The following is a 17,001-nucleotide window of genomic DNA, read 5'->3' on the forward strand; positions in this document are numbered from 1 at the left end:
CTCAGGTACAGGGGAGTAAGTGACAGCTGTTCTAGGGCTCTGTCGTAGTATAGCCAACATAGTGTCTACCTAGAATTATTCTGCACGCCCTCTTTTATACAGCTTCAATACACTTTGACTGGAGAGCAGTGGGGCCTGGATGCCACACAGGGCAAGCATACTCTAACAACGGTCTTACAGATCCACAGAAAACTGTTACAGTTACTGAACATGTTACAGTTACTGAACTTCAACATGTCTTTGACCGTCTATAATTAATGTTGGTGAATACAGATTCGCAAATATAAAAGATAGTCGATTTAAAGTCTCCAATGCCTGCTCCAATGCTTGCTTAAGAATGATATGAAGGGACCAAAGTTAGCTCACTGACAAGAAGAGTGGTTATGGTGGTCTCTTGTCATGAATCACATATAAAGTTCATTGGCATGGGTCGGATAGTTAAAACTAAAACATAGCTGCAACACGTGGCATTGGCCTGAAATCTACCGACAAGTCCTGTCTAGAACGTGCGCTTATCTCAAGTGTGGAGTTCAAGCACCGCCAAACCGACCTTGTCAAACGGCTCTGAGCCTTTTGGCGTAATCGGTTGCGTGCTGGATTTGTGGTGTGGCGGCCCGGGATCGACACGGGTTCGAATCCCGGTAGTCAGAAGTCTGTTTCTACTCCTTTCTTACAGCTGTTGTTGATTCTTCGGCATTGACAAATGTGAACCTCGCGTGTACTTTCGTGAATGACCGGAGTCGCAAGGATGAGAAATGGCGGCAATTATGTTGCAATGCAATCGGCAAGCTTTGATCTGAAGAAAAATCTCCACAGCAGGAGTCATCTTTAATCCTCTCTCCTGGCAGAGATGTGGAAGAACAATGGCTCGATACGAGTACCTTTATGGGCCTATTCATCAAGGCAGACGTTTGCTGTGGCCCAACAGATAAACGTTCAACGCAACAAACAAAAGTGTAAACAGATTAACTGCGCGACACAACAAGGACATGGCACGGGATAGATATGAGGCCACACGACAAGTTCAGACAAGCTAAAGACTCTTCCGATGACTACATCCACATTGCACTGGACTGTAAACTCTCTGCGACAGCACTGCAATCGAGTCATTTGACAGAACGCTTAAGAATTTCATTGATAAAAGATTTTTTTAATAATTTGTGTGTCTTTTCAGCCACACATTTTCACATGTGCATGACATTCCAGCTATGACGTCGAGGGTTACACATATCCAATTCAGAACACACCGAGATCACCGTCTAGTAAAGCCTATTTTAACCTCCCCAATACCGTGAGTAGGGGAATCAGCAGTTCGCGTCCTTTTCAAAACGTCGGGTCATGTGAAATTAAGGCCAGTCTTTTATATGTATGTGGTTGGGTGGAATCCTTCGCGTGGGTCCCAGAGGAATGCTAGTGATGTGTACATCACGCGGGTCAACCGTATAACAAGGCTGACAGTTGACATATTTTCTTACGTGCCAGCGAAAACACGCCAAATGGCGGAGATGATGGGAAAAGAGGGCACTGACTGATACCAACTGAAGCAAGTTGATACTAGTATTATGTTCATGCAATACAATGCTTATCAGTTGGATGTCAATTGTATTGATCTGCTGCTGAAATGTTGAACTGATGTAAGCACGCGTCGGCATAACAGGATAGTTAGCAGACTGGAAGCTATTGCTGGGATCATGCGTGATTCCTAGTGAAGCTATGGATCCAAAGTGTTTAATCTTCTCAGACAAATTTGAATTCCTATGGTTGAGTGGTCTAAACTTAACCTTCATTTTGTAACAGTTTTAGAATTCAGTCATTCTTGTTGCAAAATGAAGAGCAAATGAATAACAAAGCATGTTGCAGTATTGTGCAGATAAACGTTTCGTAATTTGTGTAATATGTCAGGTATCCTATGTGTATAACAATGATGTTACTTACGTCAAGATTTGGCATATGATGTACGTCTCTAGCATTGCGTCTGGACTTGGAACATTACTCCCAACTCACACCTGTGAATTCTGAGCGATACCAGGCATGCAATAAACCTTAATGAGGAGAGCCTTAGGCCTGATTCTCCCACATCCCTGTCTATAGCATCATTAACAACAAAGGGAACTTTAGGTTTACGACTTGTTGGTAAGTGTTCCTATTGTTGAGAATAAAGTTTAGCACATAAAGGTTGTAAAACTACGCAAACTTTATCAACCTTGTTCCGAGTCGCCGTCGGTCGACAACCTGGATGAAAATCGATACCTCCGACTCCGAATTTGCCATGGTTGGCCGGTTTGGCGAGATGCCCTACGGCCCTGCCGCGCGCCTTTGTGTCGAGGCTATCCGCTCTCTGTTTGACGCGTGTTATCTGCTCAATCAAAGCTTTATCTACGTGCCCCTTGTGACAATTTGGACATCAGATAACGACTTGCGGGAGGCGGAGACGGACGGGTTTGTGACGCGGGACGACCGCGCACACCTGTTCCCGTGCCGCTCCCCCAGGTACGGCCGGGGCCGACAGGTCGTCACGGCGCGCTACAGAACGTAGAATCCTCTACAATTCAACATCCCTGCAGTGAACGTTCAGTGTCTACATTACTGACTTTTGTTTTCTGTAATTTTGAGCTTGTGCCGTGTGAAGCGATTGGTTCTTGGAAGGTTGAGGGCCCGGGCCCGGGCATCCGCGCCGCTTCAGTCACAGAGGTGCGCAAACAGGTGGTCCGAGGGGACCGCACAGAGGAACGTCCCACGCGGTGATCCAGCCTCGGAGACTGTTCATCGTTTGGGTGTACATCTGTATTTACCAGGTAGATATTTTAAATCTTCTAATACTCCATCTCTGCCGAGTTCTGAGTCATTGTAAGATTTGTACAGAATTCCGTGGCATTTTGTGGCATTTTCTTCATGTTGATTGTTCATTGCCTTGCCACGGCAAACTGAAGCACGGAGGTGGATCTTGAAACATTGCATTAAATTTTCTTTTTTTGTTGCAAATCAAGTACGAGTAATAGATTATTGTACAACAATGCTGATGGTACGCAGAAGTACGCATTTATCTACGACATTTTGAAAAAAACAACAGCTCTCCATTGGGACGAAAGTAAGAGTACATGCCAAGTAGGGAAATTTATGCGGTGACATGTGAGTTCAGACGACACACGACTGACAGGCGTGAAGTGGCGGCTATAGTGTAACGTTGCACTTCTGCGTGACGTTTGGATGGGGCATCACAGAAGAGGGTGATTTATAAGTAGAAAACGCAACCTACCTCAGCGTTTAAACTCTTCTACAGCAATGAAATGGTGGGCTTCGCCGGATGTACGCAATAACTTACGTATTTTTCACAGGAGAAATGGCAAATCCGTCGCCTTATCTTGTCTCTGATCTCTGTGTGAACGCAAGCAATTCGTGACCACTGTCAGACTCACAGTCTGTGGAAATACTGTATCATCGACAGTTTATAGTTTGTGAAATGTCCGAAAATGTGAAATTCGTTAACTCATTCAGCCAAGCGTACACTTGTACCTGCTAATGTTCAAATCACAATCACATCAAAGAAATAGCGCAAAATACCTACTTTTCTCATAAGGAGACGGGCTTAAACCATAACCCAGTCTTGTGAGCTCCGTATGATCTTTACAATTTTAAAAGTTTAAAGCAAGCCACTTAACAGAAGAATACCATTATACGCTTACGTCGACTTTTCTTGATATCTCCTGTGTCTGTGATTAGTTGTTTTCTAAACTACATATGTCTAATGATGACTCGGTAGGAATTCCATAGTAGGCCGTGTAAGTCCCGAAGTTTTTCAATTATCTGATAACATCAGTCTGTCTTGACTATGTATCGGTCTGTAAGATAAACGGCAAGAAGAAATCACTCTCTTACCTGTACAACGTACCGGATAGCATTGCGGAAACTTGTGAGGAGAAAGTACATATTGCTGGTTGCACTGTTGAGATTTTTCTCAAAGTGATGACGGATAGTTGAATCTTGTCCGTAGCGTTCAAGGAAGAAGCAAGAGAAGTTGTCTGGTAAAGACGTTGAGTATCTACTCATACATGTTCTGACTTTCCGTGTATATCAATTGCATCGCCATGACGACGGCCTTAAACCTGTATTTTGCGTCGTGAGATCAAAGTGCGAAGGAATGTCCGCAAAATAGCAGCGATATAGAAACATGGGAAAAACCGAGGAAACGAGATATTATCAATAGTTTCCCACATCCTACCTAACAACGTAAACAGCACGGACGACACCTATCCCGACACAGGGCGTGACTATGAACTATCAACTCTCCCTTCACACGGGACCCTGCGACCACTGAGCTATTTGTAGATTGGTCAACGACAATCGTACATAACGAACAATTCTTTACGATATGTGCGATTTGCTGTCTTTTGAATTACACCTGACATCATATTCCAAGCACAAATTCACAACCTAAATTCTGATTTCGGTCACGGTACCGTCGCTCAGTGATCACCGTCTAATGGAAAAGGGGCTTCTAGTAATGGGGAATAGAAAATACGTACTTATACATTTGATAAATGGACTAAGTTGCTCGTGGGGGAGGGGTTTTTGAAAAAAATATTTGATGTAACACCTGGATAATGGTCTCTATGTGTCCGGCAGGTTTGTCAGGGGGGCAGCAAATGCAGGGACACACACCACCCACCATGCTCACCTAACATCCTGTGGGGAATGGTAAGCTAACTGTATTTCCGCCTAATAGAGTCTATTACTAGGTGTTGAGAAGTTCTGTTATGAAACTACAGCGCAATACATTCTTTAGGCAATGATGATTTCATATACCTACATACACTTGAACAAGTTGCCATGAACGGGTCTCAAAATACGACCTGGTCATGAAAGTTCGCCAAGGAATACAGACAGACCAGAAGAATGAAAATCCAACTACAAGGCTGAAAAACGCGAAAACAAGGTTGACAAGAGATAATGCAGAACATTTGTCGAAAATTTGATGACGTAAATTGACAAATATTTACAACATTTGTCTCCGTTACCATAGCTACGTGCCCTATGGCCCTTAGCAGGCAGATATGACGGACAATTGAGCCACCTGGTCTCCAAGGCGATGTTCCGAACTTCCATTACAAAAAGAGATAAAATGTACGTAACGCTGTGGTAAAGTACGTCCGAACACCTGTTACGTTCAGCAACCTCTTTGATATTTACCGCCACTGGACAATAGGACCTCTTCAGTACGTGCACGTTCTAAAGACACCTGTTTACCTGTGAAATACGATAGATTGGAAAGTTTTAAAAGAAAGTGAAGTCTAACTATCCTTTTAAGCCCGTCACAGAGAAGCAAAATGTCCTGTGCTTATCTACTCCCCTAGTAGACTACTTGTCTGATCCCCTGGACATAGTAACAAGTGGGTCAGGGGAGATCAGGTATCCGGTTTGCCCTGGAGAAATCCGACTTAATCCGCGAACCATCCATCAATCCATCTAAACTGTGTAATTTCACCATGATATCATACTAATTACACGCGGCGTCAACTTAAAAAGTTGTCGAACAGAACGAACAAAGAGTGAGAACCTTTTTGCCATGAAAAATAGAGATATTGTTTTGAGTGTGTCTCTGTATGTGTGTGTTTCTGTGGAGTCTGTGGAGTCGATTCCAAAGTCGACTTAAAAACGCGTGTGTTCAACGGGCCTATGAGCCCCTCAACACTGTTATCTTTCCCAATGTCTGTCTATACCACCATGACGCAATCATTATTGTTTATCTATTCATCTATTTATTTATTTATTGATCTTTTGAGTGGTCCCTTCAGTTAACTAGTTTAGATAACACTCGGTTATCTAACAAACTCAATGTTGTTTAATTTTTTTCTAGAAACACATTTGTCTCCAGCTATCAACGTGAAGAGAGAAAAAAGTCATGATGCTGGGCCGTGCTTGACTGGGCTGTGGCGATGGTTATATAAAATGAAGAGTTGCGTTTGATATTCATGTCGTAGGATTTTCGAGCAGAATGTGATAGAACTAACCACCGACAACATGCTCATTAATGATCTAGCTCAGCATTTTCTGTAATAAAACACTACGGTTAAAGTTTGTGCCACACATGACATGTACCCAAGAATGCCCTCAGCTTGTGATCGTACGGCAATCATACTACAAATGTGACCAGGTCCTAATTATAACCTTCCGCATGTTCTTCCGTATGCTGTTGTATATTGTTTTATACTTTACATTGATGTCGTATTGCCTACTCTACTGGGCATCTGCCTACTACAAGTATGTGCAGTTACTATGGACTCAACAGTTACAGACACTCATAAACGGCTTGAAAAAGTCTGTCTATTGCCAGTATTACCAGCACGCTGTGTACTAGTAGGTTATAGGTTATTGGTCTGAAAACAATGTATTGTCTGTGAGATCAGAATCCGTTGTTGTGTACAGTAATGTGTGCAGTAGCATGCCGAGCCAAGGTTGTAGGCAGATATTGATGAGCAGGAAGATAGAATCTGAGATACAAAATCGCCACCTTCCTTATTCCATGCCTCTCATACTTAAGGTGCTCTAACACCGACATTGGAATGCTGTGGTACGTGGCAGCCAGCACGAGCTCAATGTCACAAAATCTCATTATTTCCAGTATATTTATCTGGGGGATTAACGGATAAACACCGTCTTCACTTGAACAGCGCCCTTCACCTTATACAGATTGTTTTAATCTATTTGAGTGTATATAACGTTACTATTCGCCCTTCGTGAACACAAAATCAAAGTCAGGTCTATACAAAACGTTCAGTATGTATTGTTGTGCATGGCTAGTATATTTCTTGGGGCGATTGGTATGTTATAGATCTGGGTAGGCAATTTCAAGTCAAGTGTTTTCTATTGGAAAGTTGTCCACACAAGTTTACTCAAGGTTTTAGTCTTAATCCGCCACCTGCAGCCGCCATCCGCCAGATGTTTTGATAGGCCGGGGGACGTCTGCAGGTCAGGGTTTGGTACATTATTGCTATGTTCAAGAGCTTGGTGGCCATGGGTGTTTCTTGGATGAGTACACCTGTCAGACAGCCGTATGGTTAATTTGAGTATCTTAACACATGATTGTATTCTTGGAATGAGTGCATCAGCATCATGTATCGTCTGGGGGAAGGGCGTTGCGCTGAACTGCGTTGTGTTGTGTTGTGTTGTCTAATTTTTTGCGCAAACTCTAAAACGACCATCTAGTGATAGTGATAGTAAAAGACTAACCTTGAAATAAAATGCAGAAGGAGTTGCTCGAGGACAGCCGAGAAAATGGAACATAATGGTACTACAAAAAATTGTGAACATAGGTACTATGCATAGTTAATCAATGACGTTGCCGCTTTAGTTCTTGCTTATTATTAAGTCGAGTCTATCCGGTCTCAAGTCGAGATGACTGCCAATATGTGTATGACTTGTATTTGTTAGGATAGGTACCGTATGACTAGAGCTAAGATACTATAGTTTGAGTCCTTATCAAACTCCGTCCAAATTGTATAGGTTACGTATACAAATAAGTAACAATCATTACATATGAATTACTTGACATTATGCCATACATGTATTTATTTACTCTGGGTGCTTACCTTTGCTATATGTAGTGTTTAGACGCTGCGACTTCTATATACTGTACAGACCCGGTGGCAGACATGTAGTACGTAGATGCGGCATCTAGCGATCATACTTATTATCGCATGTTAACAAGATAAAGATGGCAATAAAATTGACTTTTCAATGCATTCATGTTTGCAGGTGACATGCGCCATTGATCAGTAAATGTACTTGCATGAAGTGTGAGTTCTTTGATCATACATCTTGTATATAGAACCTTTTGCCATCTAAATCCCCACTAGCGTGACTACTGACAGGCTCACATCTCCAAACCGGCGCTCTGTCGGACAGTGTGTGGGTATTCTTGACGAAAAGTATAATTCAAAAGACAATAAAACACACACACGTTCAAATATCAGTCATGAGTATAATTTGTGTGTTAATTTGTGTGTGCCCCGACTCGGAAGTGTAACCAGCATAAATCGCATAATCTCCATACGGATCCTACGGCAGCATCAAAAGCAGCCAGATGAGTGAAGCCGGCCTAGGAGTGTGCATGGCTACTGCTCCTAGGCCAGCTTCACTCCTCCTGCAGACTATCTTGTGCTACCTATCTGCTTGGAGATTAAAAATCACACTTCTAGCCGCCCGCCCTGTGACCGCGCCCCCTGGTAGCTAACTTCTCACCTTCCCTCCCCACCTTGGACGGTAGCACAAAAGCCATATTCCACACATACTTTCACAGGACACATGATAGCCTGGGACAAAGAACGACACTTTAAACCTGTAATTGAATAAACACCTAACGTAAACAAGTTACAAATGCCGTCTGGTTGTGTGTGACCGGTCGTGGACTTCTAACCGTGCACTGGCTTTTGGGAGTAACTCGAACACTTTACTGTAACTTTAGCACGTTTCTTACGAACGTTACTTTCTTTCGGAATAGTTGAAGTTTTTCTTCCTTTTCAAAAGCCATTCGATATTTGTACGTCTTTGGTGGCTTTATCGTTAGGTCCCTCAGCGACTAGCTCAGGCAATGTTAACGTAGCTTGCCACTATTGCACCACAAATGTGAATGTGCGTGAAGGATTGTGGTTTTAACCACAATCCTTAAAAGCGACATTGGTTGTACTGCTGGCAGATTACGAGTAGTAGGTAATGTTCCTGTAAGACATCCTGAAGCTCAACAAAACATATATTGTATCCGCCCAATAACTTTAATCCTCTGAGAACCTTACAGCCAACTGCTTTGCGTGTCCGGAATGGCTTATCAACCTACCACTGCACGTTGATAGCCATCACCAAATGTCATTAAGATTTCTTTACTTGTTATGGCGGCACCTTTATGAGAACTGCACCGTGAGCACGAACCCTTCATACAAGATGTACTGTGAACACGAATGAAACAGAGATCCGTCAGGTAACGTCAGATCCAGCTCAATCTTCTTTGCCCAATTGTGGCAACTGCTTGGGTCATTTGTCACCATATAAATCAGCGCTTAGCACAGTGAGGCTCAGCCGATAGTTCTGTGGGCAACATTGTTTGACTGATAACCCTGCAGCTAACCTGGGCCCACCGCGCTGGGAGTCGCCATAGTTACAAGAGCTCCTTTGTCCAGCTATAAAGCAGGGCTGGTTAGAAACCGTGTTCTCGGATTGTCGTCCGGTTGATTTGCTGTGTAAAGCACGGGTAGTGTGACGGGTGTGTGTTTCAGGGCAGTTTGTGGTAGCGGTGGAGTGGGCGGGCGCCACGGGAAAACCATCCTTACCGCTGCTACCTGGATACCGGACGTGTTGTTCCTTACCAAGGACATTATATGTCCTTGTTCGTACCAATTGCAACTTGGGGTCCGCTAGACGCTAACTGGTGCGGAGCAATGGGAGGATTGGAGAGAGGTGGAGACGGAGAAAGTGTGTTTCGGTAGACCAGGTGTGGATATCACCTGAACAGGTGTTGTTAAGGCATCAAACGGAGACGCAGAGGTCAACACTGTGCACGGACCTTCACATTGACCGCGCGCTTTAGATGCCGTCTGACGTCGACACCGAGGATGAACGTGGATCATCGGTAGTTAACAGTGTACGTTCTGATATCGGGATCTTGATACGAGGCCGGATTAAAGACTTAACCGCGTACATGCGTCAGCGAGGCAGGGTCGATTCACGTGTTGGAAAGTGTAGTTTCGAATAAGGCCAGTGGTCCCAAACTTAAGACGAGGAGACGAATTCGTCCCGCAAATCACCACTTTAGCTAAGGAACTGGCGTCAAGGTCCATCTGGGTCAGACCTTGGACTACATTTAGGTTGTCGCTATACACGGACTAAGGACACTGCAGGAAGACTTACACCCAGAGCGGGACCACCGTATTTTTACAACAGGGATATCGTCTCCCAGCGACGGGAATAAAACTTTGCCAGGCTGACTGGTACGTAACGAATGTGGGATTTTGAGGTTTAAACGAACTTAGACGTAAATTGGATCACCTGGCCAAGTTTTATTAGATAGCTTATCGTATTGTTTCGACAAAGCTGTGCCAAGAGTGCTGTACAGGACACAAAGGACCACACAACAGGTACTTGTCATCACTCGTGCTGTCAAACAATTGAGAGATTTTTTCCTGTCTTGGTGACCCGGGAATGCTTTATTTCGTTGCTACGGTGGCAGCACTAACTACATCTCGGTAGCGTTTATCAAATAGGTTCCGATACAAAAGTCGATACCTCTTAGACACGTCCGACATTTACCAAGGAAACGAGGACAAAGTTTTTGAAAATCGACGGAACTGTACCACTACTTCATGGTGTTGCACGCCGGTGCTGACGCAGGTCTAGCCGTGCAGAAACGTCCGAACGTCCGTTCGTCTGTCAGGGACTCGGTGGTCGACCTCATCGCCCGTGGGGTTTGCAATCGTACCCACCACGGTGTCAAGCACGGCCGCTCCCGCTCCGAGGACAGGCCACGGGACAGGCTGCCGTCCTTCCGTCCTGCCATGAAGGGTTTAGAACAAAGTTTGACCACCATGTCTTTACCTCGGCGCACGCCGGGTACTCTTCACCAACTCTCACCCTCAACTCTCCTCCTAGGCAGCTCCACCCTCCCCATGCCGGCCATGGCAAACCTGTGGACTCGGGAAGAAAGTAGTCAGAAACTACCCGTCATTAACGAAAGGCTAAGAACTCCTTCAAGGAACCAAAGGTCTCGTTCCATACCCATGCTACCCCCGCCCACTAAAGAACAGGCGTCTCCGAGGTAACAATGTCTTCTTTATGTTTCTGGTTGTATTTCATGTAACGTTACATGTATATAAACAGAATTGGGTTACAAATCTAGTTTGCGTTAGTTGAAAAATATTTGAACTGTGAATGTGTCGATGAAAGTTTTATGAGGTTTAGAGAATTCAGAAGTTTGATACGAAAAACTTCTCTCCAGCAGAAGATATGGTTTGGTAGTATTTGTACCACGTGATCTTTATTTGCACATGATTGACGGATACTCAAGATATATCATGATTCTTATTTCTGGCCGCGTATTCGGAGAATATTACAGCTGTATCCTGGCTGTTTATGAAACTGAAATAATTCTACTAGTAATACGATTATCGAAGGTTTTTCTATGTCAAATTTTCTCAAAATTTCCTTAGAATAGGCATTGGCCACCAGCATTGGCCTGCTGGATGTTCTCCACAGAACGTCACAAAACTGAAATTACTCTCGATACTGAAATCTAAAAACCATGGCTATGGGCACTACATTTACCTATGTATTGGTTAACAGACGGTCATATAGCGAGGACCATGGAAGGATGATCCCCATCAAACCCAGCACGGCGGAAATCATGTTTCCGGAGAAGATGACGGAGTCCCTGACGCCAGATTCTGGAAGAAAATCCACCATCTTGAAGCCAGGCGGACAGGGCCAGAGACCGGTGACCACAAACGTGGACAAGTCTGCGGAGAAGCGGGTTCACTTTCAGATCACTTTACCCAGAGAAAAAGAGGTACATGTCCTTATCAGTTAGACATTTTATTGTACAGACATTGAATCAGCTGGTATATTGTTGACTATGTCTGCTGTAAGATATCCGTAGGTTGCAATTAAAGACCATGGCAATATATATACATATGTACTTTGGGCCAAAGTAGATACATATTCCACGTTCTGCACAACTTTAAGTACGATACAAAAAGAATCATGATTCCAGCGTCAAATACAGCAGTCTCTGTATGTTATGGTCGATAGCTGAATACTCTTCTCAAAGTTCCTGTCCCTTTTTATCGTAGGTCACATTCAGGGTACCGACGCGGAAAGGCAGTGGATCCTCGCGGGGCGTGAGCGAAGTCAGTCCCGAGAACAACTCCACTGTCACGCCGGTCTTTAAAGTCATGGTCACCACAAAGAACAACGTGGAAGCAAAGCCGTCCACAGCGGACAACGAAAAGGCGAAAATCGTAGCTTCCCCAGCTGAAGCGCTGTGCCGTACCTTTATAGACACTCATAAACTCGGAGCTCCGTCTACGCCTAAGCTAAGGACTTCTTCTCTCACCGTGGATCATTTCAGTGCTATAGACTCCTATGCAGGGCACGTCAACTACTGTGACCACAAGAAGACAGACCAGATTGTAAAATGGCTTGAGGACGTGAACGAACAACAAAACATAGACGCAAAAGTCAGAAGAAGTTTGTCGTCCAGTTCGTCTGAGAAGATCAGTGTATGATGGTCGGTTTTATATCATGACGGGGTGAAGGAAGCTCTACCACTAGTTGTATGTAGCTTACAGCAAATCTTTCCATCAGTAAGTACATCTGTGACTGACCAGGAAGATGTCAGGCAACCGAAGATGAATAGTCTTAACAATTTGAAGAAAATGTTTTCAAACACAACAAATACTTTCTGGTCACAGGGTTCAGTGTGCATTGGGGGGTGTCACAAATGATCTCATAAGAGTTCATGCTACTTTTTTTATTCAGCTGAAATGGACAGAAACAGCTTCTGTGGTCCAGGATCAAAGCACTATGACAAACGAGTATGTTCTGCTGTGCCCATTAAGACAGTACTGCTGCGAGGCCGTGCTTAACAATATTTGTTTGAGATAACCGTGTATTATTAGGTTAATCCGCCATTGTTGTTTGGTGATAGTACATGCCATTGGTCTTGATTAATGCATGCGACATACTTGTTTTCAAGTATCACAAGCACAAGAAAATCTTTATATTTCCGTTGAATTGTACTCAAACGTCTAATCATACTAAGTATTTATTGATATTTAACACTAATGATTTTATGTTCACATCGAAATATGCCTTTTATGTTGTTTCATGATTTCATTTCTCAGATAAGGTTTTGTAATTATGTCGTTTCTGTTGTTTTGTTTGGATTTATGTTCTTTTGTACATTTCTGTATAAATTTGGTCCAGGAAAATCGATTCCTGAATGTCATTCTGTTGTGAGCCATATAAATCTAGCTAATACGGCCATTCGTTTCAAAGTTCGCTTCTCCATGTCGCCATTACGGGAGACAAATGGGAAAATGATCGTGTCGGCATGGGAGCAAATCGCGGTCGTCAACAGTTGTGTGTCACCTCTGGTGTAACCTTAATTATACTGCCTTTAAAAACAACTGCTCAAGGTTTCACAACAACTGCAATCAACCGTGATTACTGTGCAAATAAACGATATTTTTGTGGCAATTTAACCGGTGCAGTGTTACGTAAATAATGCCTCTTACCAATCAAAACAAAATATTCTATTTCTGGACGGTTAAGCTGTAGTTAAATCTGGATTTAGATGCACCACGTGAGAGCTAATATCCTGTCTTCAACGAAAGAACGTTTCCCGACACATGGTGTCTGTGTGGGACTTCTTGTCAGAACGTTTTGTGTAATACTACTTTCGGATGCATGTTTTCATGGATGGGAAAACAGGTGCTTTTATCCAGTCGTATAGTATGTTTTGGCTGAATGAATCAGCAGGAGTGGTTCATTGCGTTCAGTTTGAATAGAACACTGCAAGGGTTGGATATACAGGGTAACAATGCGAGCAGGAGCAGGGTGTAGGCAACGTTTTGTGTCCCGAAGGACGGGTGCTATTATGTTCTGTTTGCTTTGGTGAAAGGGTCGCGGTGTCACGTTTAAGTTTCTTTCTCTCTCCGTTTTCAAGGTACATGCCGTAACGCATTCAAACCACTTCAAAAGGCCACAAGACGGCTCAGAGACTTGTGTTTCAAAAACGGTAAATCATGACACTTCTGTTCTGACTGGCAGTCATTGAAGTGTAGTTGCCCCATAACGGCTAATACCTGTTGCTAAGTAACTAAGTTTCTCGGCCGTCTGGTGTTGCACTTGGCGAACACTGACCTTGGCAATCATGATTTCCTCCCAGACCAATGCCCCCATTTTGCTAACAGTAATAATTTTCTTCTCGTGAAGACAACAAAGTAATACAGTACTGTAGAAGTACGTCTCCATTTGAAATTTATCTCTTGGGAGACATGGAAGATAACCTTCTTGTTGCTTTATTCAAATAAAACATTACGCACAGAGACGAATTTGTCGTTGTGGCTGTTATAATTAAGCACTTGCAAAAAGACTACCTTCTATTTTTGGATATATTTAAAATATACGATCACACTTAACGTTTCCGAAAGTTTTATCCGAAGAAATCATAGTCTATGTGCTCTCACCTCAAAGCTAAGAGTAAGTTTCGGTGCAAAGGAAACAGACTGATGGGAGACAAATTGAGAAATGGAAGGAAGAAGGGCAAAAGAACGAACGAATGACAGAAAGAAAAATTACAAAGAATAGAAAAGTTTGATTCTTACCACAACTGTTGCACCCTAGTATGTTTAAATCTAGATACAATGTACTTGACAAATCTTGGGCATCCACGTGTGGCAGGGGAAGGGGTCTGCGCGTACGTACCCCTTCCTTAAAAATGTATTTCTCTTTCAGAAGGTGTTAAAGCTTACGTGTAAAGGTGCACTCTCACTGCACTTGTGTCAAGCTTGCGTCACTGCGGGGTTCGAAAGATACTCAACGAATTTCAGAGATAAAAAACGAATTTTATTTTTTACCTTTTGTGTATTTTGTCGTCTTCTAAGTCATCCTTTTACTTACTACGAAATCTCGAAATTATTTAAAAAATCGAAGAAAATAACAAAACAGTGACGCAGTGAACGAACCCCGTAGTGACACAAGCTTGACGCAAGTGCAGCTAGTGAGAGTGCACCTTAAGTTACATTTGTGTAGATTTGTTGTAAGTCGGTATGCAGAGCAGTCACGTGACGACGTTAGTGCAGGACCCAACACGACTTCAAAGCTTACTGTCCTTGCGTAACTCGCCAGATGGCGCTTATGCTTCTTGCATAGGATGTTGTTTTAAAGACGATGGCAATATATATGCTTTTGGACAAAGTAGTAAAATATTCCATGTTCTACCTCTTAAACCGCGATATAAAATGATTCACGATTTCAGCGCTGAATATGACTGTACCTGCATGTTATGGTATGTTATAGCTGGATACTCTTCTCAAATAAAGTTCCTATTCTTTCCATCATGCACACCTGTTTAACAAACTTTTCTCAACGTTTTTAAAAACGTTCCCCGTCTAAAATTTTGGATAACATTACGTCATTTACATGTACAGTCACTTCAGTTTTATATGTCTTGTGTATATCAAGTATGTTCAAAACATGCTATTCTGTTTCAAGTTCAGTGTTTCCGCGAACAAAAGGCTTCACAATGGATGGATTTGGGTCATCCGCACAGGACAACAGCAGGACTCGTGTTGTTCCGCTGCTTTCATGGGACGTTACTGATAGGTTATTGAACTTCAAGTCTGTTTACTCCCTTACACCCTGGGTCGTTCTGGAAGGTCAACCAAAGTGTGACGCAACAAGTTAGCGTTAGAGGGTGACTATGAACGTACGCTCTGAAACAGGTGTGTATGTGTGTGTGTGTGTTTGTTTGTGTGTCAGTCTGTGCACGTTTGTGTGTGTGTGCTTGTTTGAGTGCGTGCGCGTGCGTGTATGTGTATGTGGTGTGTGTCAGTGTGTGCACGTTTGTGTGTATCGGCGTGTGTGAGCGCGCGCGCGCGTGTGTATGTGGTGTGTGTGTATGTGCTTGTGCTTGTGCGTGCGTGTGTTTCTTCATTGCTTCACAAGGAAATAAACTAGCAGTTTCAGACATACTCGTCGCGTATACATTATAAGTCTAACTTACAGTACAACTCTTGAGTAACATAAGAATTCTTTATGACTGAGAATGAACTTGCCACAAACCCCGCCCCTACGCCGAGCCATACGACTTTACAGTTAAAGAGATATAATCTTTCCCCACCTTAAGAGGTCTCTACGTGAAGATACTGTATCTTATTCTTTTGTCTGCGGGGTGACAGTGGCCCATTCTTCTGAATACCAGCGCCGTTACTCAATACAACTGACCTGCTTACTATCACGCGGTGGCCACGTGAAAATTCAGTTTTGTTGGGTCACATCAAAAATTATATATGTATAGGTTTAATGATGTTTAGATAAGCTAGAATTTCATTAAATAGGAGGGTACTGTGGACAGGTATTTTGGTAACCTCCTCGTTTATACGGAAGGTGTGGTTAAGCCATCTTAAAACTCGTCACTGTGTGTAGGAACTAGTCACCCGTACAGAGGAGACGTAACACCGCGTAACGCAGACTATTGACTCCCAGCCCCGTGACAAAGGCGTTGTAATCACTGTTTGGTAAACTGGTAGGGAGAGACGATTATAAAGGACTGTGTGGAGACGTGGGGCAAATTATCGGGCACTGCCGAAAGGTTGTGTCATCGATTGAGATAAGACACAATTTTGTTCGCATAGAGACATTGGAGAGAATACAGCTCAGTCACTACAATTTCTACAAAGATACATTTCCTTCAAACATTAGCTTGATGTTTGAACGTTGAAATATAAAATCCAGAATTACTGTGGAGATATACCTCAGTCAATATCGAATTTTGTTTTATCAACATTTATGTATACATTCACACTTTGTTACATCAGACAAGGCAAGACAAGTCATACCAGATTCTGCCATTAGTTTGTTATGGGTATCATTGTTGCTTTGACAACTTTGTCAGCCTTATAAACACTGAACATGAGATATAGTCAAGATGAGCCTCCGAGAAAGAATAAACTGGTACCTTTCACAGGGAGGATCCATTGCAAAACAGGTACCGCTTGGTACCTGCTGTCACTATTCATCCTAAAAGCCATTTGGTTTACTTGGTAGATTCCTTAATAGAGCGTATTAAGGGTACATAATCCAGTCGGAGCATTGGATAAAACCTCACAAGTTGATATGTGAAAGCGTGAAGACGATTTCAGGTAATCCTAGGATGAATCTTTTCTAATACCAAACTCAACTGCTGTCTATTCCATGAAATGATCTTAAAGATAGCTTAAACATACCCGACAAGCA

At 43.0% G+C, this 17,001-nt stretch overlaps 1 protein-coding gene and 1 long non-coding RNA gene across 2 annotated transcripts; both read left to right on the forward strand.

The window, feature by feature from the left end:
* Positions 1–2,369: 2,369 nt before the first annotated feature.
* On the forward strand, positions 2,370–7,777 carry LOC118413886. Its single transcript, XR_004830894.1, has 3 exons — positions 2,370–2,795; positions 4,624–4,695; positions 5,855–7,777. It is a non-coding gene; the product is annotated as an uncharacterized LOC118413886 (long non-coding RNA).
* Positions 7,778–9,173: 1,396 nt separating this feature from the next.
* On the forward strand, positions 9,174–13,244 carry LOC118413885. Its single transcript, XM_035817487.1, has 3 exons — positions 9,174–10,801; positions 11,326–11,548; positions 11,832–13,244. The coding sequence occupies exons 1-3, from the start codon at positions 10,350–10,352 to the stop codon at positions 12,264–12,266; spliced, it is 1,110 nt and encodes a 369-aa protein (XP_035673380.1). The 5' UTR covers positions 9,174–10,349; the 3' UTR covers positions 12,267–13,244.
* Positions 13,245–17,001: the final 3,757 nt, after the last annotated feature.

The sequence above is a fragment of the Branchiostoma floridae genome, chromosome 4, assembly GCF_000003815.2.
Source record: "Branchiostoma floridae strain S238N-H82 chromosome 4, Bfl_VNyyK, whole genome shotgun sequence".
Taxonomy (NCBI): Eukaryota; Metazoa; Chordata; class Leptocardii; order Amphioxiformes; family Branchiostomatidae; genus Branchiostoma; species Branchiostoma floridae.